This window comes from Phocoena sinus, chromosome 4 (genome assembly GCF_008692025.1).
Source record: "Phocoena sinus isolate mPhoSin1 chromosome 4, mPhoSin1.pri, whole genome shotgun sequence".
In the NCBI taxonomy this organism is placed as follows: Eukaryota; Metazoa; Chordata; class Mammalia; order Artiodactyla; family Phocoenidae; genus Phocoena; species Phocoena sinus.
The window spans coordinates 142,484,341-142,510,641 of record NC_045766.1 but is presented as its reverse complement, the minus strand read 5'-3'; the positions used below and the strand labels follow the sequence as shown (position 1 = coordinate 142,510,641).

At 48.6% G+C, this 26,301-nt stretch overlaps 1 protein-coding gene across 1 annotated transcript; it reads right to left on the bottom strand.

Moving 5' to 3' along the window:
* Nucleotides 1-5,246: 5,246 nt before the first annotated feature.
* Nucleotides 5,247-12,404, bottom strand: ABCG1 (ATP binding cassette subfamily G member 1). Its single transcript, XM_032631548.1, has 2 exons — nucleotides 12,222-12,404; nucleotides 5,247-5,690 (listed from the first exon to the last, which is right to left on the bottom strand). The coding sequence occupies exons 1-2, from the start codon at nucleotides 12,261-12,263 to the stop codon at nucleotides 5,316-5,318; spliced, it is 417 nt and encodes a 138-aa protein (XP_032487439.1). The 5' UTR covers nucleotides 12,264-12,404; the 3' UTR covers nucleotides 5,247-5,315.
* Between the last annotated feature and the right edge of the window lie 13,897 nt (nucleotides 12,405-26,301).

Here is a 26,301-nt window from a genome sequence, read left to right as displayed (position 1 = left end):
GAGGAAGCCACTGAGAGCCTGAGAACTGGCCCGGGAGGGGATGGGAGGAGGTCTCCAGCCATCTGCGTTCACCAAGGTGACCTGGGGTCATTGGGCTCCCAGTGTAAAGCCCCAGCCTCAAGCAGGGAGCCCTGGCAAGCAAGGTTTAGGTTTGCCACACTGCACTATAAGACCAGTCACAGCCTCAAATAAAGACAAAGGAAGAGTATCAAAAGCCATTTCTTTTGCACCCCAAAGAAAGCCCACCTTAGCACGATAGCTTCCAAGAAGTACGAAAGTAATTCATTCATGCTTGGGGAAGAGAAACCCGCCTTTGCACTTGCACAGCTCCCCCTCTGGAGCCCCCTCTCTGCTCTGGGATTTCTAGATTCTCCCTTTCTCTGGCCTTCCCTCCCCACCCCTGTCCCAGTCGGTTGGATCAAGTCTCCCAGCGCTGGGTTGGAATCCAGTCTTCCCTTAATGGAATCGCTGAAAGGGATTTTTATTTTTTTTTGCGGTACGCGGGCCTCTCCCCGTTGTGGCCTCTCCTGTTGCGGAGCACAGGCCCCGGATGCGCAGGCTCAGCGGGCCCAGCCGCTCCGCGGCATGTGGGATCTTCCCGGACCGGGGCACGAACCCGCGTCCCCTGCATCGGCAGGCGGACTCCCGACCACTGCGCCACCAGGGAAGCCCGCTGACAGGGATTTTAATGGCACATTCTACTCATTTTAGCCGGCCTGTCAGTGCAGGCCTTGTGAAATTGCCATGGAAATTAAGAGAAAGCAAACTTCAATTTGAGAAGGGTGTTCAGATGCATTTTTATAGCTCAGCAGCAAACCAGTACAGATAATCTGATGGGGGGCTGCCTAGAATATTTAGCTCCATCCTGGCATTTGGCAAGGATGAGGCTGGAGGGTCCGGTTTCAAAGTAGGAGGTGCTGTCCCATTCCATCGGAGTGTTACTGTATTGAGGCCCCTGCTGGGCTGCAGAAGAGTAAAGAAAACTCTCCAAACCCTCAGATATTACTCTTGTTCTCAACCCACAAGGTAATCTTGGGAGGTGTTATTTCATTTCTAAGAATCATGTCACCTGTTTGCGCAAAGCATGCCGTGCATGCCAGCCTCACCTCCCTGGGGAGGAGACAGGACAGCCAAGCCTCTCCATGGGATTAGGAAACCTCTTTATGGGTCCTTGTGAAAGGCAGAGGTGACTGACATCCAAGCAGGCCGATTAAAGGGGAAATGAGTCAGAGGTAACAGTCAAGGCCGCCCCCAGTGGTTTTGTAAAATGGGGTGAGGCACATCCGTGCCATAATGGTCCCGTTGTGTGCTCACATCGGGGCCGGATGTTTACTAGGTGTCTTGTCAGGTCCTGTGGCCTCAAGCCCCCCAGACCTGCCTTCACGTCCCACCTCCCCTGCTCCTGTGACCTGGGATATATCTCTGAACTTCGTGTACTCCACACATTGAAAGGACAGAATTGGCCCCTGAGCCGACTGGACCAAAGGGCTGCTTGAACTGTATAAATGCAAATGGCTCCAGTCTCCTTGGGGGACAGACGACCCAGAGTACCCCCTCAACTCCACTGTGTGGACGAGCTCTGAAAGCGAGAGTGCTGTCTGAGTGGAGAATTTTCTCCGCTTCACCTCAGCATTTCACAATGTGGATTCTCTTCTTAACAAGGGGTCCTAAATGTTACCAATGCCAACACAGTGTCTACCATCCAGGGAGCAAAAGCCGCTTTCAAAAATAAGTCACACTGGGGTGGGTGAGGACAATCAAACCGGATTGTTCCCCTACGTCCCTCGACACAATAGTTTGTGTAACGGCACCGGAGTCCACATTGTTCCAAATCATCTGTCCCATCAACTTAGGCTATGTGAGTGAATTCCTTGAGGGAAAGTAATCGCTGTACCAGAAGCCAGGGAAATCATCCTTGGGGTGTACTTTTTTTCTCCTGAGAACAGTTCCTTTCACAATTATGTTGTCTACTAGGAATCTATGACACGATCCAGATTTTCCTCTCGAGCCATCATTAACCATATGGTGAAAATGGAGCTAGAATTGAAAATACAAGTTGTTTTCTCCGACGCTGAAGTCAATGCCTGGCAATTGTCAAGCTCAAGAATTAGAAAGCATCAGTGCCTGACATTTGCCTTCTTCAAAATACTGCTGTGGAGTTACTTACGACCCTTCTACTAAGGATTATGAAGCTCTCTTTCTCCGTCTTCTTTCTTTAAAATAACTGTGTAGGAGTTTTTAATATTATTCTAATCCCAGTGCCAGGCTTTTCTACAGCATTCTGTGTGTTGTAGCACCATATTCTGGGAGAAAACGGCTTTCCTAGAGTTTACTGGAGTGGCCCAGTGTCTTCGTGATGGAAAGAAGCCTGAACTAGGAATCCGACGGCTGGATGGTGGACCTTGCTGGCTCCGACCTTGAGCGAATCACTCCAGCCCTCAGGCTCCTTTGTCCTTCACCGCACACTTCACTGTGGTCATTACAATGAGCTCAGCACATAAAGTTGAATTTAAAAACAAAAACCAAAAACCAAAAGACTGTTGACTTGATACAGACAGAAAAACAGAATATGGTCAGAGGAGTAAGAGCATAAGCTCCTGCCCCAAAGTTCGGTCACACTTGGCATCACGCTGGGCATCCCACAGAGGTGACGCGAAATATAAAACTACCACCAAGAGAAAAGGGGAATGCTTGCCAGCTCGGCAGCATCTGTGGGCACCAAGCCTGGAGAAGGAGCACAGCTTCCCTATGGCTGTGGGGAACCTGGCACCCCAATGCCCTGCCCCAGGCGCTGCCCGGTGCCCAAGTGTCGGAAACCACCACCCAGCCCCCGGCCTAGCTCCCAGCTCAGGCTCGGGCAAGCCCTTCACACGCGGCTTCCTTTCTATTCAGTGAGAAGGTGGACGGGTATCCCACACCCTCGAGGTATGCGGCAGTGATAAACCATCTAAATTCTGAACTGAGAGGGTACCAAGAACAGAAGAAACGATGGGGCTGCACGGGAGAATGGGCACAGAGAGGGAAGTGGACACAGGCACTGGGGTGGAGAAAGAGGCCAGGAGGAAGCCAGACAGTGAAGTCAGGCCTCGTTGGTTGAGAAACCAAACACGTGGACACGCCAGACTGACGGTGCCCGACTTCCTCTCCAGCGCTAGCCATCTCTGACTCACAGGCAGGTCCCGGGGGGCCCACTTTCTACTCCTCCCCGCTTGAGCCCACACAGGTTACTGCAGGGCAGGTGTTTATCCGGCAGCCATCTGGGCGGGGCTTCCTAGGAGGCCACCGGCCATGGACGGTAGTGGCTCCTCCCTCATTAATTAAGAGGCCATCACTGTTGACAATCAGTGTGACCAGTTCTTACACGTAGAGAACAGAGGGTGGGCAAGCCGCACACCCGACCAGGAAATGGTATTCTTCACCTGCCAGCCCCAGGTGAACACCTGCAGGGTTGGATTTCAAACCAAGATTCTGCCGTGGTTTTCAAACATGTGCATTTCTGCATTTCAAGCCTTCACCTGCGAGGATACCCACCCAAGCGTTTTCAGCATCATGACCACGTTTCTAAGGCCACACGTAACACGTGGACAGAAACCTGCCCACGTGGCCCACAGGTCTGCCGCCGTTTGTCTATAGAGACACATCAGGTCAAAACCTCACGACACCCTCCTGGTCGCTCAGTGCATTGTTTCGGTAAAATCTTTGTTCAAGTGGAGAAGGAAAAGGCTGGACCCTTATGCTGAAATTTCAAGAGGCTCAACCAAATGGGCCCAACCCTGAGCCTCTCACAGAATTTCTTTGTTAACGAAACAGGCTGGCACCCTCTGAAAATGTTGAGTCTCAGATAACAGTGCTATGGTATCAACCGCTGAGGAGGTTTGGGATCTGTTCCCATTTGTGCAAACAGACACAAAATCACCCCACAACCAGCTCGGCTCAAAGGTCCCAGGGACCAGTCAATCAAGGTTCTAAAATCATGGCTCCAAGGAATTCCAGGGTGCCCACGCCAACCGTCTCAACTGCTTCACGTCAAGAGAGCAGGAAGCAAAATGAAGGCAATAAGGGGCAGAAAGATGAAAAGTAAACACGTGAGTCTTGGTGGGTCTTCTTCAAAAAGGAAGAAGGATTGAATCTAGATTGAAGTTGAGAGCTCTAAACAAGCCCAATATTCCAGGATGTTCCGGGGGTACCTGAGTCACTTTGTTCCAAATTCCTCATAGATTTTCAAATTGTTTTAAATGATTCATTAGAAACTGAGGACCACTGTTTCTGGGTGATGTGTAGCACGTCCTCTCCCAGTCACCCCCCCCAAAGATGGATACATGGAGGGTGCACGGGGCAGTGGGGGACACGGAGCGAGTTCCACGGGAAGAAGTCGGTTAGGCTGGAGAAAAAAATACCAACCCAGGGAGGCATTAACTCCACACACTTTGAAAACCTAGAGCTGGCAAAGGAGCATCCACGTTGCTGAGAAAACTCAGAATACCGTCAGTCATCAGTTCCATTAACATGCAACAGGCTGGCGGCAAACTCCTGTGTGCGCGGCTCTCCCGAGACCTCTGAGTCCCACCCGCTCCGTCATCTCTTCTGTTTTTATGGATAGCCCACCAACGCCCGCCATGAGACAGTCCTTTCAAGATCTGTAAACATACATGTCTGGTTTCCAGAGAGGTTACTATAGGTCACTGGTTACTTTTCAACACTTCAAGCTTGGGAGGAAACACCTGGCTTCCACTTTGCTCTGAAACATTAAAAAAAAAGAGTCCGATCTCGAAAGACTAACATTAACGGCATCCAGTAAAGAGGACCCTCCGAGTGCAGACAGGAAACTGGCACACATGGACCCTGGTCAAACTGTGTGATCATATCAGAGCTTAAGAACCAGTGTGTGACTCACAGACGTAGAAAACTTATGGTTACCAAAGGAGAAAGGAGGGGCGGATAAATTAGGAGTTTGGGATTAACAGATACACACTCCTGTATATAAAATGGAAAAACAGCAAGGACCTACTGTATAGCATAGGGGACTATACTCAATATCTTGTAATAACCTATAATAGAAAAGAATCTGGAAAAGTGCATATATATATATATATATATATATATATACTTATATATATGTGTGTGTATATATATATATATATATATGTGTGTATCTGTGTATCACTGAATCACTTTGCTGTACACCTGAAACTAACACGACGTTGTAAATCAACTATACTTCAGTCAAAAAAAAAAAACAACAAATGCTGTGAATCTTGAGTCATCTAATCTGATCTGTTCATATCATAAGTGAGGAAAAATCTGGCATAAAGCAATTACATACATTGGCCACAGCAGAGCCAGAGTCTGGAAAGAGAATCAGCCTCCCAGCTTCCAGACCCAGATCTTCCCAAACAACCTGTTCCTTCCTCCGAGGTGCCTGCGCCTCTGGATGCCCCCGCCCTACCTTTCCTCCTCCACCAGGGACCTTCTGGGACCGAGTAGGAAAGGTCCTTGAATTCGATGTTCACAGCCGCCCTCCGCGGCAGGGAAGAGAGGCGCTGGGCCTCTGAGAGACTGTTCTCCTCTTTCTTCAAATGTCCGTTCAGCAGCTCCATCTCTATGACCTCCCTGCTGCTGGAGACCACCTCGTCCACAGAGACGCACACTGACTTGGGCTCTGTCATTGCTGCAGGGTAACTGCTACCATTCTAGAAAGATGGGGAGGAAAAGCACCAAGAGGAGGCGTAAGTTACACCACGGGAAGGACCACAGGGACTCACCATTAGGCTCAGGGCCATCGATCAGTCAGAGTCATCGATCAATGCTTCTCACCCTCCATGGTGCCCCCAGCGTCACAGGAAGGATGCTCACCTAGACGAATTCCTCCTCCCCGGCCCTCACTTATTCTTCTACTAAAAACATGCTAAAGACAAACTATGATCTACCGTCTCATTTAGGAATCCTAACATCTAATCACAAAACTGATAAATACATCACCTGTCTCAAAGAATGAAACACCAGCCACCCTAAAAATTATCTGCCTGCAGTCCACTCACTAAAAAATCCCATAAAAATGCATGAGGTTGCTAAGAAATGCACAACTGAAAAAGCTTTACAATGAGCTCTTTTAGTCCCTTCCTGGCGTAACCTCATAGACATTTCTCAAGAGCAGTGATACCACTTGGACGGACGGGGTTTGTAGGAGATGGCCTTTGTGTTTCCCTTGTAAATCTTCCAAATCCCTTACAGCTCTCCTCTCTCACTGTACCTTCATAATGGCACTGAAGTGTTCGAAAGGTTGATTTGTTTTTCTCTGGGATACAGACAAGGAAACTGAGGCACAGACTATTTTAAGGAACTTGCTCTGAGCTCTACGATCAAGTGAGGGGCAGAAGTGATCCCAGTATGAGTCATCTTGAAAAAATGGTTGCCTCTTCCACTGCATCACCTGGATACCTAATACATAGCTACACTGGCTTTTCAAGCTTCCATTGGGAGTCCTTTGAACTGTTACAGATAAGCCAAGAATCAAAGGTCTTTAAGCAAAGAAAGGAATATTCTTTCTAATGGCTTGGCAAGGCCGGACAAGTCAATATGCCTTAGGCACCTCCAAAACACAGAAGAACCCTGGGGTGGATGAATAATGCGCGGTGCTTTTTCTAGCTGCCTCTTGAATCAAGACAGAACATTCCACAGTGCCCAAAGCGTGGCCTCTGGCGACACTCCTCCGTACTGTTGCAGGCAGTCAGCCTGATCTGGAGAGCCCGTGGACAGCCACCTTTGATAATTCAGGCCCTTCTGATGGCCGTAGGACTGGGGAGATGCTGCCATACTGCTGCTTGTTCTAAATAACATCCTACTGTTATTTTTCCACAGCTTGTGAGGTATTTCTTTAAAGTTGATGGCTTTTTGATCGTTATTGTTCCTAACAAAAGGCTAAAACAAAACCAGAGAATGCATCACCCATAAACACCCTTATAAACTCCAGCAACTCTAGTGACGGAAACAAGCCCTCCCCCGCCTTAGAGTGGCCTCTTGAGGGTACGTGACCGCATCCTTGAAGAGGATTTCCATTATTATTATTCCGCATTATTTCCATCGTGGAAATCTTGGACGATTTGGAGGTACTGAATCCTTAAAACACAAATAGGGGGATGGGGAGATGTGGGCACAGGGGTTTCCGGTTCTTGTGCTGTTTGAAAATGTTGCTTTGCTGTTTAAGAAAAAGACACACAACACACACACCTCCCAGGCATCTCCTACCTCTGGAAAGCTTAAACGCATGAAAACTTAGCTGACTATAACATTCTGTGGCTAAAAATTAAAGTGCGGAGTAAAACTCTGACAAAATTAATCTTGGTTTGCCGCTGGCACCGAGGATGAGAAATGCTTCAAACACAAGCAGGAGTACGTTCGTGCATCCTCCGCATAATTGGGGAAGTTTGTCTTAGCCCGACCACGGGCCTCCTCAGAGCCTGGGCTGAGAACGAGCCTCTCCGGCTCCCGGGAGGGCGCTGCAGGGCGTGGCCTCTGCATCCGGGCTTGTCAGGTGCGTCCTGCGTCAGCACCCCTTGAAGGAACAACAGGAGGCCCTGCCCCAGCTCAGCAGGCTCTTGGCTTCGTGCACCTGCAGCTCCAGCACCCAGAGCAGCACCAAATGCCACCCCTGGGCCCACCTGTCTTGCTCTTGGGGAACACGAGCTGCTGTCCCAGGGTTATAACCCCGTTTGACTCCACAGGGGCCCTGGAAACACCAAATCCTGGCTTTGCTGGGGGGTGGGGGGTGGGTAGTGGACAGAACAATGGGTGAGACAGTTAGTTCCAGGCCTGGTCCCCAAAGTCCATCCTCACCCCTGCCTGGAAAGGTGAGACGTCTACTTCCAGACCCGCGTCCTGCCGGGGCACTGGCCCTAACGCCGGGAGAGCCAATTGCTCTGTCTTCAGTTGGGGGCGGGAGCTTCCAGAAGCCCCTCCCCAGGGCGTGGCCCCCTACACCTCCCGCCACCTTGGACCATCCACACCCTCCCCCAGCACCCACCACTCGCGTCAACCCCTGAGGTAGCCCAGGGACAGGTCGGGTCTTCCCTTTTTAATGAAACTTACACGAATACAGGGACAAACGGCCATGACTCCACCCACCTGCCAGCTGGAGCAGATGCCAGACCTGGATTATGATGAGGGTCTGACTTGCCCGTCTAGACTCCAAGCCTATTTATCCTCTCACTCATTCACTCACTCACAGCCCAGATAAAGCCCTGGGCATCAGCAGTCAGCCAGACAGACGTGGCCTGTGGCCTCAGCTCGCTCAAGTCCCAGACTGGGCCGCAAACAATTTCAATGCCAAGGGGCAAGAGCTAGAACAAGACGATGCAGGGACCCACGAGGGTCACGCAATGCAGTGGGGGCCCTGGGTGGGGATACCCGGTGTTTCTGAGGAAATAAACTGTGAGGTGAGCTTAGCGAGGTGGGGTGGGGAAGGGGTGCTCGTTCACGACCGACATTCCCTGCGAGGGAACAGCACGTGCAAAGAGGCTCGGCAGCAAGACAGAGGAACAGTTGGAGATCTGAAATTCAGGGGCTGGAGTTCTGATTTGTGGAGGGGGGAGGGGCTTTTGGAACAAGGTGGGACTAGCGAGGCACCCGGGGTCCGCACGGTGGAGGGCTTGCAAAGCTTGTTAAGGGATGTGCACTTTATCAGGAGGTGTCTGCGGGCCGCGGAGGCATCTCAAGGCGGAAGTAGCAGACCAGCGAGCCGGTGAGAACGTCTCCTGCAGCCGCCTGCAGTGGGAAGGGTGCGTGGCCTTCACCAGCGGGGGGCAGTGGGGAGGGAGACAAGTGGACGGGCCAGTAGGACAAAGCTGGGGGAGTAAACTGATTTGGGAGCGAGAGAGTGAAGCCAGAGGCCCGTACTTACTATTCACAGTTTTGCATTAATACCTCCCGCGGAGTAGGTAAGCAATTAGGAAGAGTAGCGACTATTCGTGCAGCAATGCACAATTACAGCGCGCTCATTAAACTCCAGACTGCACGGGTTACTCCTCCTCTGTCTCCACAGCTCTCCGGGGGCCGGGGCTGGGTGGGGTATGACCCTCTGCCGCTCCATTTCACGAGGAGACCACCTCACCTGCCTGAGACCCCACCGTTAAGGGGTCCAGCTCTCTGCAGCTTCCCTGCCTGCACGGGTCCTCCCGAACAGTCCCCAGCAGCGCCGGGACGTTGCTTGGCTTTCTGTAGGCAAGCTGTAGTGGACCCTGGGTCATCCCAGCCCCCGTCCCTTGCAGGGAAATCCACAAGAGAATGGGGGACCACACAACCCTACCCCTAAAGCAACCGACACCAAAGCGGTGCATGCCATCACCCACTTTTCCGCTATGGGTGTCCAATTAATAAAATTCTGAAATCCTATCTGATGGGTGGCAGTGGCTGTCACTCCAAAATAGACCAGCTCTCTGGAAACACATCCTCAGATGAGAGCCGCCGGTGATGTAGGTTACAGCTAGCTTGTCCTTAGCCTCCTGAGTTCATTAAAGATGAAACAAATACATCCTCCCTCCCCATTCTTTCCCTTTCTTTGTTCGCTTCCCTATCTCGCTGAAGCATTGTCTTTGACCTCCTCTTCCACACACAATTTGTGCTGCATAAAAATTGGTAAATACTAGTGAGTCCGTTCACAGGTGTGGAATGCAGAGGAGACCCTATTTGGACTGTTCCTGCCCGCTGTTGTTAGGAATATTTTCTTGGGCACTGATTTCAGTTTGAATGCTAATATACTGAGATGCTTGTTTAGCTGGGGAGGGTCTCTAATGGTCAGAGAGCCCCTGAGCCACTGTGAAGCTTCTTCACTCTCTTTACCCAGGGAAGTCCAGCTGGAGATAGAAACTTGCCCCACAGCATCTGGGGGAAGGGAGGAGAGCCAAGAGGAACTCGCAGGCTCCAGGCGTGCACTCTCACTGCTGCCAGTTATGGTGCCCACCTAGACCAGCAGACCCTGCAGCTGAAGGGCAGATCCCTCCCTGGGACCCTGGGCACATTAGAGGAGAACGTACTGGTCCAGAATCCTCAAGACCACCGCCTAAGGGAAAAGAACCCAAACGTCATGCCCTTAACTAAGCAAAGGGTAGGTGTCACTGGCATGGTCGCTTAGAATGCCAACCTCATTGTCCAAAATCTGGCTTCCAACAGCCCCAAATACCAGTCCCCATTGGGAGCCCTTGCCTGCCCCGCCCAGCCCAGCTCAGGGACTCTGAAACACCATGTGGGTGCTTCTTCCATCCTCCAAGGCACCTTCTCCAGACTCACACCTGGCAGCCAGACCCGGGCTGGACCGCGGAGCAAAGTTTAGGATCCTGGGTATCTCCCAAGGGCTCTGTTTATGACTTGGGTAGAATTTTTAAAATTAAAAACAAAAAAGCACAAGGTTTTCAGGGAGAATGGTTTTCACACAAAACAACATTCTCTGAAAAAATGAGCTCAGCCATTGGCACCTCCACACGAACGAAACACCTGAGTTCTGGGGCTGTCTCCAACCATAACGTAACATCCAAAATATCTTGACATAAAAACACCTGTACCTTAAAACATTCTGATTCATTATTGTCCCACATGTATGAGCTACTTTTGCAGTCTTGAAAGGGCTTCAAGAGTTAGTTACCCAGTATCTCCACGACCTGAAACTTTCTTTACCCACAACTAACAATACTAACCTCCTTCATTTTCCATTACCACCATCATTTAGGAATCCCAAAGAAATGAACACGGGTGAAATGAAGAATGGCCAAGTGTTACCCAAACATGCAACCAGATAAAAGCAAATGCCATGAGAAGGGGACTGCCTCTTTCATTTTTTGATCCCTCTTATATGTGAGAAGCTAAGTCATAGAGGCAGAACATGCCCAGAGATGGGACCCGGCCTGTGCGTCCCCCTGCCCCTGGCTCTTTCCTGCTCTACCAACCTCCTTAATGTGTCCGAGGCCCCATTGTATCGGTTTACACAAAATCATTATATAATAAGCTGCCGAGGCTCGGTATGTTCTACAGTAACCTGTTTGGAATCATAGGATGCAGTTGTCAGAGCAGAGCATGCGCAGAAACCCGGCTACTTCTTTTTTTTTTTTTTTCTTGAGCTCAAGGCAAGAGGTAACTGTCGGTCAAATCCTGCTGAGCCCTGCTGACTTCAAATACGGGATGCTAAAAATGAAATAAAGGCGAGGGGTGGAGGGGAAAACCGATGTGCACGGTGGGGTTACAGCTCAAGGGAAGTGACTAGCAGGATAGTAAATACATAGACAAAGGATAGAAGGGGGATGGATAGGGAGGGCGAGAGGGCTTGGAATACGGAATGCTTTCTACTTGTACTTCAGGTGACCTGAAATCGGTCCAGAGGTACCTAACTGCACTGTCGGCGTGCTAGGCATAGAAATGAAGGGCCCTAGGATGGGTGAGACGATGGTTAGTTTGTTTTTTTTTTCCTAATGTGACTTTTTGGAGATATGTTAAAGGGGCAAGTGGAGACTCTTGACCACTCAGAGGAATAGCACTTACTGTAGTAGTGTCTAGCAAAGAATGCGCCTGCAGCCGGTGGTACCCCTACGGAGCTGGCACCCTTGGGAAAAGTGAGATGCGTGCCTCTGTCCCCACCCTATTCTCTCTACAGGGTGCAGAAATGTAGCCAGAGGTACCCAGGCTCGGCCCTCATCTGCCTCCCCATGACTCCGCCGCCCCCTCCTGAGCAGGTCCAGGAGAGGCTGTCCCCGAGGGCGAAGGGGCAGCACGGGCTCCGGCTCTCCACCGCCTCTCTCTTTTGTTCCCCCAGACAGTGCCGGTGCTCCGGAGAGTAGCGCGAGAGGCGCCCGCTCCCCAGGCTCTGGCCGCACGCGCCGGCAGAGGGATGGGGCCCCCTTTCCCTCTGGCCCGGGCTGCCGCCCCGCCCCAGTACACTCCGGATCCCCAGGCCCCAGGCCCCTCACCCGGAGGCAGACGAGGTCAAGGCCATCAGTACACTTGTGGGGCTGCTGGCCTCCTTCCTCCCTGCCTCTCCTGGCCCCTCCGCCTTCCCCGCATCCTCGGCTGCAAGGGGCATCCCGAGGAGCCAGGTAGCTAGGGCGGGGGGCGATGGGAGGCGGGCGCCTCTCCCGGGGCTCGGGGGACAGGTGTCAGGGTGCGGGTGCGGGTCTTTGTGCTTTTCTTATTCTCCTAGAGAACAGAACCAAGCCCCGGGGCCAAAGGATGCGCTCACTCACCATGGCGGTGCCGACCGAGAAAGCGGCCGTCAGACAGGCCATGCCCCGGGGGCGGCGGCGGCGGCGGCGGGGACGAGGCTGCGGGCGGCGGGGACGGGCGGCGGGCAAGAGGCTGCGCTCGCCCTAGGCTCGGCGGCTGCGCCGGGCGCGGACTCTGTCTCCGGCTCCGGCTCCGGCCGCAGCTGGGGCCCCGGCCCCGCCCACGACCCGCCCGCGCCGGCCCCGCCCGCGACCCGCGATTGGCCGGCGCGCAGGGGCGGGGCGGAGCCGGCAGGTGCGCGTGCTCTTGTTTTGCTCCTGTGCGGCGCGGCTGCCCCAGTTCTAGGCAGTCCGGCTCCTCGCGCTGCCCGCTCCCCTGCCGAGGGTCCACCCCGGCCCCGGAGGCGCCGAGTTCGTAAACTCGCGGGGCCTGGGCCAGCGACCCCAGGCCCCCTGCGGTCAGTCAGCGGGGGTCCCCCTCCAGGACTGCCACCTCAAAGCCTGCAGTGCCGGGCCAGGGAGGGCCAGGGGAGGCGTCTGGCGGGGGAGGGTGGAGGGCACTTTTTTCCTTGTTGGGCATCTCTCTGCCACGTAGGAGCGTGAGAACTAAAGGAGAGATGGCCGCTCCAACGACCCCTCCCCCGCCACTGCAGCTCCGTATCTGGGGTGGTACCCCCATACTGAGGCAGCACGCTCACTCATTAATGCAGCATTGCTGTGTGCCAGACGCAGAGCCAAGTGCTGGGTAACAAAGGGGTGACTAGGTGAAGATGCCCAGGCCTCTGTCCTCCCCTGGCTCCCACCCCCCGATCCCAACAAATAAAAGACCCGCTGTTCCCAGTACGTGGCCCAGCACCTGGCCCAGAGCTGTGTTCAGGTAACTTCATAAGGAGTAACACTTCAGGCACCCTGTCTTTTGGCCCCAGATGGGAGCATCAGATGGCCTGGCCTCTGCTAAAGCCCTTATTATATATAAGTGGGACCATTTCCCGGTAACCATGGTGATAAGACATTCCTTACTCCCAGTCTCAGAGGCTAATGCTTTTATTCAGTGGTTTGCATGTGGGGACCACAGGTCGGAATGCATCTCTTCTCCTATCCAGCACACCTGGATCGCCTCTTCCCACTACCCCTCAGATGAGCTAAGCCCCTGTCCTTCTCACCTAGAAAGAGAGCATGGCTTTTCATGCCAGGCAGGAGGGCTTCACACCACAGCCTGATGACCACAGGCAGATTCTCCCCTCAAATCAAAGGAGGGCAAGGCAGGAAATTGTATGATTTCAAGGGGAGAGGGCCCCGCTTTTGTCTGCATAGTTCACTTGAACAGTCCACGCATTACCTCTATTCTATTGTTAGGAAATCTGACTGCTGCATTTCCAGGTGCCACCCTCTACATGCCGGGCCCACGGGGCTGTGTGGTGCCTTAAACGTGCTGAACAGGGAGGCCAACAAACTGAATGTTCTGGAAAGAGGATTCAAATCCACAAACCTCCCTGGGAGAGTTCAGGCCAAAAGACAGAGACAGAGGTGCCTCATCTCTGGGACCCAGGATTGATGGCCGGCACTGAAGCCCACCACTTGCTCCAGAGGCAGATGGGACATAAAGCAGGGGAGAAAGACACAGAACGCGGCCAGGGAGAGATTCTCTGTGAGAACCTGGCTGGTCACTGTCCAGCTGTGTGGCTGGGACAAGTGACAGTGTGGTCCTGTTGCACTGGCGTCTATTCTCTGCCCAATATCCATTCTCCATGCCGCTAGGAATGTGTTCAGAATTTCCTTCTGGAACTCCCCTTGCCCCCAGTTCTACACCATGTGATCTGGTCAGTGGTTGGTCAGGAACCAGAAGTGTAAGGCGATGCTCGCCGGGCTCCTCGGAATGGCCAGGGGGACAATATGTAGAGCCTAGGATGAAGCCAGAGAGGGCAGACAGTGATAAAGTGGGTCCTTATTGCCATGGCTTGAGCTGCTGGCTTTGCACTTACAGGCATGGAAAGAGTCCCACGTGTACACATCTATACATTGGGGTAATAATCATCTCAGCCGCATGGGAAAGAGTGCCTGTCAAGTGCTGTCCACTGTGCATGGCACATAGCTAGCACTCCAGTTCTAATCCTTACTAATGTCATCCCCCTTGCCCCAAATCTGAGAATAAACAAATGGTAAAGTAGGTCGGATCTGTGACATTGCTATTGGGACTTTTGGTTGTAAGTGACCAAAACTCTGCTCCAAATGGCTAACGGGAAGGCTCAGGGTGCACTTGTTTCAGGCCTGCCAGGACCAAGCACCCATTCTGGGTTTTCAGCCCTTGATCTCTAGCTCTCTCCATGGCTCTACCTTCTATCTGCTGGCTTTCTGCTCCGTGAGGCTGTCACCACGGCCCTCCTGGCAGCTCCAAGCCTGCATCCCATCAGTGTTACCACACCAAATTCGGGTCCACTTGCCTGCCACACAGCAAAGCCAATTTACTGACACTGGGTTGTGGTGAAGGAAAGTACAGCATTAATTGCAGGGCATCAAGTGAGGGAAGGGGAGACAAGCCTCAGAGCCACTCCCACCTGGTCTTTGGGTTGGGGGATGTGTTTAAGGGGAAGAACAAAGTAGCTGGGGTGAATCTTTGTCTTGTGACATTTCTGAATCCTGGTTTCAGGAGTCAGGGTGTCCCAGGTGGTCCCCGGCTCAGGGGTCTGTGAGCTCACCTTGCCCTGGAGAAACGACCCGAGTTGGTACGTTAATGATGAATCTGTAATAGCAAGTTTAGTACGTTAACGATGGACGACAGCAACCTTAAGCATCCGACTCTGGTAATTAGTGTTGTTAGCACAGGCTTGAGGCCAGAGGGGACAGAAACGGGATGAAGTTTTGGATGAGAGATGAATCCTAAACTTGGTAAAGGAACTTGGTTTTAGGGGACTGGGTTTCATCAGCTGGCAACCAGCCACGATGCCCAGTGAGGGGGGACCAAACTCTGACTGGCCTGGTTTGAATCCCAGGGAACCAAACAGGCCAAAGGGAATGCCGGCCCTAATGGAAACGTGCAGAAAGATTGGGACATGGGTGCTTCCTCAAGGCCATTTTGGGGAACTCAGAGCCCAGTGTGTGTGCCAGGGAGGCCAACATAAAAGGAGCTCATCACAGGACTGCCCAGTCCACACCCCAACCCCAATAGGAATTTCCACAGGACATCACAGGCAGGTGGACCAGGCTGGGCTTGAGAATGTCCAGTGGGAAAACACTTTCTGCCTCAAAGGGCAGCCCGTACCAGTTGAAGTAGTTGTCATTGCAGGGAACGGTCCCTGTGCCTAATGGGACTCCCTGTCCCCCCGAGGGCTCTGTGTTCCACCGCGTCAGTGAGCCCCGCCCCCACACAACAGGACTTGAGCTCTTCAATCATGGCGCCATATTTCTCTCCAGGCCTTAGCTTCCTTGGACAAATCATGCCTGGTCCCTCCGACATTGTTCTGTAGAAGATGCCCCTTCTTCCTGCTCACCTTTCTCTCTGTGAGTTCCATTTTCTCAGTGTCCCCTCTGAAACTTGGGGTCCACAACCGAACACCTACTCCAGGTAACTCCTCCGCTCTCTAATGAGCATTTGCTCCCTCAAATTGTTGGTAAGGACCCGCTACCATGCTGCAGAGCCAACTGCCTGATGTCCTGGGAGCAAGCAGGTCAGTGGACTGAATCAGCAGCCGAGTCAATTCACTTTCCTTGTAATTGTGTAGTTTCAGTTGCCTGGTTTGCACTTTATCCCCCAAACCCCATGTTAAGGAGTGTCCTATCTATTTATGCCAGACATACAGCCCCCGAGGCTGGGAAATGGAGGGGACACCCTGAGGACTTCGCCTCTGGTGCAAGGATTCCGCTCTTGGTGCCTGGGGAGGGGGGGCGGGTACAGGTAAATCAGATATCCAGGTGGCCTTGCGGCAGGCCTGCGGATTGACCCAGGTGTACTTCTGCAGGGAGCTGGCCACAGTGGGTGAGCGTGGCTTGGCATCTTGGATGGCCCCAGCGCTGGAGGTCCAGAACAAAAGGTCTCTGATCCTTCCCGAGGAACTTTTGGGCACATCCCATGGCTTCCCAGCCTCCCCGCTCTCAGCTGGCTAGGAAGAAATCAAATGAACACAGTCTTCTTCACATCTGGGTGATCTGCCTTTCGATAATTTGACCTTGAGCTCTGAATTAACCTAAGTGATCAACCTAAGTGGACTCTGCTCGGCCGACTTTCTTCTGTTTGACTGCAGAGCTCCACCAACCTGAGCTCTGTTTTCTTTCCAAGACCTACGATTTCAGCCATGCCCTTCAGCAGACAGAAACATCTGCTTCACTGGGATCCGGCCTCAATGCTGGGAACCCAGTGTGGACGAGAGGGGGGAAACCAGGCCTCGGGTGTGGTCAGACAGTAACGGGGAGAGATTGTAAAGCTGACACTCTTGTCTAAACTGGGTATGCTTTTAACTTGTTCCACGAGCTCAATGTATTTTGTAAATAGTTAGAGGAACTCTCACCGTGTAGTTTAAGGGAGACCCTGCCAGAGGTAAACTGGTACCACAGGGGCCTCTTGGTCTATCGCGGTCCAGCCCTTTTGGAGTCAGCCTTTCAGGTGTCCCACCCTAGAGACTTGATATCTGCAGTTGCATCCCGCCCAACTGCCTCATCCCCAATGCTTTGCCCCCTTGTAATCTGGGCATCACATAATTAACTTACTATTGGTTGTGCTTACTGCCCACCACACCCCTTGAGAATGTAAGCTCCACGCCGGAAGGAATGTCTATCCACTGATGGATCTCCAGCCCCAAGAACGGTGCCTGGTAAGGGATTTTGTCCCGGCTCATCAGCTATTTGGTCGATACCTCCCACCCCCATCCCTCTGGGTCCCCCAGCCCGGCCGTTCCCAGTGTGCATGAAGCCCCCAGTGTGGAAAGTGCCTGCCCTGCAGTGTTCCACCAGGGGAACATCTCTGGTACCCCACCATTTCCCAGAGGAAAATAAAAACCCACAGAAGCCTGATCCCCCTGCCCCGTCCCCAGCTCCTCTCACCACGTCGACCCCTGCACTGCGGCAATATGAGGGTTTATGGGATTTCTTTCCCCAAAGCCTCACCAAACTTGATTCTGGAGGAGTGGTGTAGGGGAGTGTTTGCTTGATGGCTTGCTTTCTACAACCCAAAGCTCTGACTCTGAAAGTAAATGTTTTCAGTCAAATGAAAGCAAAATCTGGTGCGGCCACAGCCAGTAATGAAGAGGGGCTAGTCCCTTCCCCAGGCTGGCAGTGGTGGGAGACACGGTGGGGACTCCTGGGAGGTGGGGGTGGGGGTGGGGAGGAGCCCTGCCCTATTATATCTTCAGGCTCACGACAATACAACAGGTACCGGAGGCGTCGCTGGGGGACACTTGCCCTTGTCTGGGCTGGAGACCTGCCTTCGGGTCATGGCCCCTGCCTTCCCAGCTTCTCTGATACTTCCACTTGTGTTAGCAGAGAATTAGTGGCCATCAGGCCCTTTCTAGCTCTGTTCACAAAGAAGCCATTGCCTCCACTTTTAAAAAGGAAGAGAGAGAGAGAGAATGAGAAAGACAGAGAGAGGAGGTGGGAGGGAGGGAGGAAGGGAGGGACACAGGAAAGAAGGAAGAGGGGGGAGGGAGAGAAAAAAGACCCTTAAGTGGTAAAAATAGGTGCCTTAGCCCTTGACAGGGAAATAATAAAAAGGGGAGCAGAGGAGCAGACAGACACAGAGACAGTCCGTCAGGGAGGGTGACAGCCTGAGGTAAAGTCACACACTAAATGGGGACTCTGTAAATTGGCGTATTTTTAAGCAACGTTATTTCCCTCTCTGTGGTTTGCTTGATCCCTAGTTTGCTGGCCCTCCTGACTCCTCCAGCTTCTGTCTCCACCCAGTTGCTTCCATCACGTGTGGGCGCCAGCCCAGCTCCAGAGAGGGGCCCCTCCCTCCCCAACCTGCCCAGAGGTGGGAGCAGAGGAGGGGCCATCTGCTGAGAGAGCAGTGCAGATTGGAAGGAGAGAGAGGCAAGGCTGAGATGAAGGAGGGAGAGGACAAGGCAAGTAAGTATTTCATAAGCTAGGTTAGCAAGAGGCAAGCCACCATTGCAAACAGATTATTTCTGCCTTCTTCTGTTAACCTGGAACACAGAGTGGTGGGAAAGGTGCAGGAGACAAATGAAGAGGGAATAGCACCTGGCAATGAGATGACCTTCAAAGCTGAAGGTTAGGAGAGAAGTCTCAGAGGCGGACACTGGAAAATTACCAGAGGCCTCCTTCCCCCACAAAAGGTCCCAGCTGGGACATAGCTGGAACTCCCAGGCCACTGGGCACCCACTTGTCCTCTGGGGAGCTGCCCTCCCAGACTCCATGTGCTCAATCCTACAAAGCAACCCCTACCCAGGTCCATTCGATGATGCCATCTAATGGTTTGAAAAATTCTTTAAAATGCATTACCCTCTGTGATGCTCAGAACACCCCTGCGGGGTCGGAGGGCAGATGCCATCACCGAAACACGTGTGAATTTGATTCCCAAACCACAGATGCAGGACAGGCCATGCCCCCTGGGACACAAAGAGACTCTCCATGCCTCCAAAGACCACAGCTCAAGTCCAGTGTGCTCAGCATCCTGGCCACGGGCAGAAGTCCTCTTGCCTCCACAAGACAACTGAGCTCTCCTGGCGTCTGCCCACCCACCTCTCCCCTGTCCAGGCCTGGAAAATGCTTCCTCTACCTCCTGCCTCTCCCCTCCAGAACCCCAGCTCCGTCCCATCCCCTCCGCTCCAGGAAGATCTGGTGGTTACTTTGCTGAGCCCTGGCTTTTGAAAGCAAAAGTCTGGTTAGGGAAATTATCCTCTGCATGCTTGGAAACTTCTGGACAGAGCAAGTCCCCAGGGTGAGAGAGAATCAATTTAATAAAAAAAAAGAAAAAGTCTTGGCTACTTTTTAAGAAAGGGTAAGGGAAAGTAGCTTGAGCAGGGAAATCAGTGTCAGAGATTATTTCAGCAAATTATTTCCTGCCACAGAAAATAAGGAGATGGAGGATGAGGATTGAAACCTGCCCAAGGCCATGATGCCCAGGCAAGGACCCAGCTCTCCCGACTCCTGCTGAGCCCCTTTTCCACTTTTTTACAACTGCCAAATGTTTGTTGAGAATAACCCAAACCTACTTCAAATACGGAGACAGCTACAAGAAGTCCAAGTTCAATCTTTTAAAGGTCACAGGCAAGCTAGTAGGGAGATGGAGTAGACATGCTTTTCTCTCTTCTTCCCCCCAACACAACTAAAAACTCTGGACATTATGCCAAACAAACACAAGGAGACTCTGAAAGGTGGAGAGTAGAAGGCAGGGTGGTCAGGACCCTGGGACCTAAGGAAGTACACTGGTGAGATGCTGGGTTTTCTTTTTGCCACACTGACAGTCTTCAGACATTCTGCTGAAGAAAGCAATAACCTGGAAGTGCCAATGGACACGAACAACAAAAGCCCCCACAAAAGACTGTCCTCTCTCACCATGGGAATAGAAAAGGAGCAGCCTAGCACTATAGAAAATTTGTAGACAATTACTGCTCTATTCCAGCCAAATACCATGCAATAAACTCCCCGCACCACCCACAACAGCAAAGATGAAGGGGGAGTCTAGATGTCCACTCTCCTCAAGCTGTAATGAGGCACCAAAACCTGCCCCATCCCCAGTTAAAATGGTGTCAGAGCAGGCCAAACAGGGAGTCTGGACCACACCCCTACTGGCAGGAATGAGGAGCCCCTCCCCTTCTCACGGGAGTGGTGGCTGAGGAGACCCAGCAGAATCAGTACTCTCACCACCATTCAGTGGTAACAAGAACACAATACTACCCCCCAAGCCATGATGTCAGTGGATAGCATGTGGGGAGCAGTAATGAGGTTCACCTCTCCCAGCCAGGGAGGTGTGGGTGGTGACCAGGTGGAGAGCCAGGACTCCAGCCCTTCCCAGCAGTAATGAGGAGTCCCTCCCTTGGATGTCAAAAAAGGCTGAACAAACAGAAGGCTAAAACAGAAGGCTTAAATAAGATCTAGCATCTTGTAACATAGTACCCAAAATATCTAGGTTTCCATCAAAAATCATTCATCATCTAAAACCCAAGGGAATCACAATTTAGATAGCAGAGATTTATAATTGGAGCATGATTCTTTGAATTTTTGCTCATTTTGATTCTAAAATTAACTGCTATATCAATATCAAAAAAACAAACAACCCAATCCAAAAATGAGCAGAAGACCTAAATAGACATTTCTCCAAAGAAGATATACAGATTGCCAACAAACACATGAAAGAATGCTCAACATCACTAATCATTAGAGAAATGCAAATCAGAACTACAATGAGGTGTCACCTCACACCAGTCAGAATGGCCATCGTCAAAAAATCTACAAACAATAAATGCTGGAAGGGTGTGGAGAAGAGGGAACCCTCTTGCACTGTTGGTGGGAATGTAAATTGATACAGCCACTATGGAGAACAGTATGGAGGTTCCTTAAAAAACTAAAAATAGGACTGCCATACGACCCAGCAATCCCACTACTGGGCATATACCCTTAGAAAACCATAATTCAAAAAGAGTCATGTACCACAATGTTCATTGCAGCTCTATTTACAATAGCCAGGACATGGAAGCAACCTAAGTGTCCATTGACAGATGAATGGATAAAGAAGATGTGGCACATATATACACTGGAATATTACTCAGCCATAAAAAGAAATGAAATTGAGTTATTTGTAGTGAGGTGGATGGACCTAGAGTCTGTCACACCAAGTGAAGTAAATCATAAAGAGAAAAATAAATACCGTATGCTGACACATATATATGGAGTCTAAAATAAAATGGTTCTGAAGAACCTAGGAATAGGACAGGAATAAAGACAGATGTAGAAAATGGACTTGAGGACACGGGGAGGGGCAAGGGTAAGCTGGGACGAAGTGAGAGAGTGGCATGGGCATACATACACTACCAAATGTAAAATAGATAGCTAGTGGGAAGCAGCCGCATAGCACAGGGAGATCAGCTCAGTGCTTTGTGACCACCTAGAGGGGTGGGATTTGGAGGATGGGAGGGAGATGCAAGAGGGAGGAGATATGGGGCTATATGTATATGTATAGCTGATTCACTTTGTTATAAAGCAGAAACTAACACACCATTGTAAAGCAATTATACTCCAATAAAGATGTTAAAAAGAAATTAACTGCTATAAAGAGCTCTGTTGGAATAAAGGTCTTTTCAGAAACATAAAAAAAAAAAAGAGAGAGAGAGAGAATCACAATTTAAATGAAAAAAAAAAAGCCAATCAATTGACACAAACACCAAGATGAAAAAATGTCACAATTACCCAACAAAGATTTAAAAGCAGCCATCATAAAAATGCTTTAGTGAGCAATTGGGAACACACTTGAAACAAATAAAAAATTAGAAAGTCTCGGCAGAGAAATAGAAGAAGAAAAGAAGAATAAAATGGAAATTTTAGAACTGAAAAATACAATAACCAAAATGAAAAACTCAGTGGATGGGCTCAACAGCAGAATGGAGGGGAGAAAGGAAAGAATAGATGAATTGGAAAGTAGAACAATATAAATTACCCAGTCTGAACAACATAGGGAAAATAGGCTGTACAAAAATTGAGCAGAGTCTGAGGGACCTGTGGGACGATAACAGAAGATCTGACAGTCCAAGAACGGGGTTGGGAGGCTGATAATGTACTCAAAGAAATAATGGCAAAAAAACTTCCTAAATTTGGCAGAAGACAGAAACCTACAGATTCAAGAAGTTGAACGCCAAACATGATAATGTAAAGTGATCTACAACAAGACACACTATAGTCAAACTTCTGAGAACTAAAGACAAAGAAGAAGTCTTGAAGGCAGTGAGAGAGACATGGTATCTTACCTGGAGAGGAAAAGCCACTCCAATGACAGCAGATTTCTCATTAAAAATTATAGAGGTCAGAAGGAATTAGCGCAACACTTTTCACTTGTTGAAAGAAAAAAACCTGCCAACTCAGATTCCTATATCCAGGAGAAATATCCAGGAATGAAGGGGAAATCAAGACATTCTCAGATGAAGGAAAACTAAGAGAATTTGTCACCAGTAGACATACCATAAAAGCAAAGTTAAAGGAAGTTCTTTAAACATAAATAAAATGGTAAAATAAGGAAACTTTACACATCAAGGAGGAAGAGAGAACACTGTAAATGAAAATGAGTAAGTAAGATGGATTTTCCTTCTGCTATTGAATTTTCCAAATTTTGTTTGCTGGTTAAAGCAAAAATTGTAATACTCTCCGATGTGCTTCTAAATGTGTGTAAATAGTTAAGACAATTATATTATAAACAAAGGAGAGTAAATACATATAAAGGGAGGTAAGATTTCTACACAGCACTCAAACTTATAAAACTATAACACCAGTAGACTGATGTCATGTATATGTAATAAGATACCAAGAAACCAGTAAAAGAGCTATACAAAGAGGTACACTCAAAAACACTATAGATAAGTCAACATGGAATTTTTTTAAATGTTCAAGTCCCAAGAAGGAGTTATATAGATAACAATAAACATGAGAGCAGAAAAAAGCAAGCAGGGCATTGAAAAAGAGAGAACACAGGGGAAACAAAAATTTAAATACATACCTAAGCATACCGTGTTAGTACTTACATTAAATGTAAATAGACTACACCAATCAAAACAACAGAATGATTGGCAGAGTGGGTTAAAAACATGTCCCAACTACATACTATCTATACGAAATTTGCTTCAGATATAATGTTATAAGCAGCTTGAAAGTAAAAAGATGGAAATGGTGTATCGTGCAAATGTTAGTCAAAAGAAATCAGGGATGGCTATGTTAATACCAGATAAAGTAGACTTCAGGCAAAGAAAATTACCAGAGATAGAAAGGGACATTATATAATAATGAAATGACCAATCCACCATGAAAATATAGCAATTCTAAATAGACATGAACCAAACAACTATGAAATATGTGAAGCAAAAACTGATAGAACTGAAAAGAGGAGTAGATAAACCGACAATTACAGTTGGACGTTTCAACACGTCTCTCTCAATAACTGCTAGAACAACTAGACAGAAAATCAGCAAGTATATAGAAGTACTTAACAACACCACTGGACAAGAGGATCCAATAACATTTATAGAACGCTCCACCCAACAACACGAGAATACACATTCTTTTCAAATGTTCCTAGAACATATAGCAAGACAGACTCTATCCTGGGCCATAAGACAAACCTCAACAAACATAAAAGAACTGAAATTATACAGAGTGTGTTCTCTGATCCAAATGAAACTTTTTCAAATCAATAATCTAAAAGTTTCAAATCAATAATCTAAAAGTTTCAAATCAATAATCTAAACTCCCACCTCAGGAATGTAGAAAACAAAAGAGCTAAATAAGCCAAAAGAAAATAATAAAGATAAGAGCAGAAATCAATCAAATTAAAAATAGAAGAACATTAAAGAAAGTCAATGAAACATAAAGCTGGTTCTTAGAAGTGATCAATCTAATTGACAAAACTCTATCAAGACTGACAAAAAAAGAAAACTACAGACCAATATCCCTTATAAATATAGATGCAAAAATACTTAACAAAATATTAGAAAGTAGAATTCAACAGTATATTTTAAAACTTAAGTATATGCTCAAGTGGGGTTTATTCTAGGCATACCAGGTTGCTTCAATTTTTGAAAGTCACTTAATGTAGTACGTTGTATTAACTGAGTAAAGAAGAAAAATCACATGATCTTGCCATTTGATGCAGAAAAACCACTTGGCAGAATTCAACACCCATTTATTATTTTTTTAAAAAGTCTATAAGGAAAAGAGGAATAGAGGGCAACTTCCTTAACTTGACAAAGGACATCTATAAGAAACCTACAGCTAACATTATAATGGATGGTGAAAGACTGAATGCTTCCCCCTTAAGATCAAGGATAATGCAATCACCACTCTTATTCAACATAGCACTGGAAGTTCTAGCCACTGTGGTAAGGAAAAATGAAGTAAAAGCATACAGATTGGAAAAGAGAATATAAAACTGTCTCCATCTGCAAATGACATCCTTGTCTTTGTGGGAAATTCCAAGGAATCAACAAAAACACTCCTAGAACAATAAGTGAGACCAGCAAGGTTGCAGGATATAAGATAAATGTACAAAAATAAATTTTATTTCTATATCTTAGCAATGAACATATGGACACTCATATTAACAATAGTGTGTCATTTACAGTTGCTCAAACAAAAGTTAATACTTAGGAATAAACTGAATGAAAACATGTAGAGGGCTTGTGTACTAAAAACTACAAAATGGTAATGGAAGAAATCAAAGAAAATCTTTTAAAATGGAGAGACAGATCACGTTCAGGGGTTGGAAGACTTAACATAGTAAAGATGTCAATTATTCCCAGATTGATATATAGGTTTGATACCATTCCTATCAAAATCCCAACATGTTTTTGTAGACATAAACAAGAGTAGTCTAAAATTTTTGGCAAAAGACTTTTCCTTAGAGTTAGAATAGTTAAAACATTTTTTATGGAAGAAGAATAACGTAGGGGAAATTGTTCTACCTGATTTCAAGACGAGCTATAGCTACAGGAATCAAGACTGTTTGGTATTGGCAAAGGGAGAGACACAAAGATCAATGGAGCAGAATAGGAAATCTGGAACTGTACCCACACAAGCACGCCCAGCGGATTTTGACATAGGTTCAAAGCACTTCAGTGGAGGAAGGACAGCTTTTTCAATAAATAGTGCTGAAGCAACTGGACATCCATAGGAGGAAAGAAAAAGAAACTGGGTCTAAGTCTCATGCCTTATGTAAAAATTAACTCAAAATGGATCACAGATTTAAATGTAAAACAATAAACCTTTTCAGAAAAAAAGTAGAAGAAAATCTGGGATCTAGGGCCAGGCAAGGAGGTTTTAAATATCAAAAGCATGGTCCATGGAATAAAACATTCGTAAATTGAACTACATCACTATGAAAAACCTTGATTTGGACAAAGACCCTGTTAGAAAGATGAAAAGACAAGCTACAGCCTGGGAGAAAAAAGGTCTAAACCTCATTTCCAACAAAGAACTAGTATCTAGAATGTATAAAGCACTCTCAAAACTCAACAGTGAAAAAACCCAAACAATCCAATTAGAATATGGGCAAAAGACATGAATAGACTTTTCACCCAAAAAGATATACATAGCAAATAAGTACATGAACAGAAGTTCAGCATCATTAACCATTAAAGAAATGCAAGTTAAAATCACAATTAGGGGACACTACACGCCTATAGGGATGGCTAAGATAAAAAATGGTGCAACACCACCAAATTGGAGTATGTAGATAAGCTGGATCACTAGTACCTTACGCTGGTGGGAACATAAAATATACAGCCACTCTGGAAAGCAGTCTGGTAGTTTCTTCAAAAACTGAGCCTGCAACTACCATTCGACCCAGCCATTGCACTACTGGACATTTATCCCAGAGACACAAAAACTTACATTCACACAAAAATCTGTACACAGATGTTTACAGCAGTTTTATGTGTAATAACCAAAACCTGCCAACGACCCAGATGTCCTTCAACAGGTGAATAGTTAAACCAAGTGTGGTCCATCCACACCATGGAACATTACTCAGCCATAAAAAGGAATCAACTATTGATACATGCAACAGCCTGGGTGAATCAGCAGAGAATTCTCATGGAAAAGCCAATCCCAAGAGGTTACATATTGTGTGGTTCCACTGAGGTAAGATTCTTGAAATGACAAAATTATACAAGTGGGGAAGAGGTTAGTGACTGTCAGAGGTTAAGGAGGGGATGGAGTGGAAGGACAGATGATGTGACTATCAGGGGGCCATAGGCGGCATCTTTGTGGGCATGGAATGTTCTGTATCTGGGCTGTATCAAGGTCAGCATCCCAGTCGTGATAAAACTGTGCTACAGTATTACAAGTGTTACCACTGGGGGAAACAAGGTAAAGGCTACATGGGACCTCTCTGTGTTCTTTCTTACAACTACAACTGCCTCAGAGTACAAACATTAATTTTTTCAAGTCACAGGGC

What these genes read in the sequence shown, in the direction of transcription:
- ABCG1 (XM_032631548.1), bottom strand. Translation starts at nt 12,263, where the DNA reads ATGGCCTGTCTGACGGCCGCTTTCTCGGTCGGCACCGCCATG. An exon ending in TCTCGGTCGGCACCGCCATG is followed by an intron (nt 5,691 to 12,221) that starts GTGAGTGAGCGC and finishes CCATCTTTCTAG; the next exon opens with AATGGTAGCAGTTACCCTGC.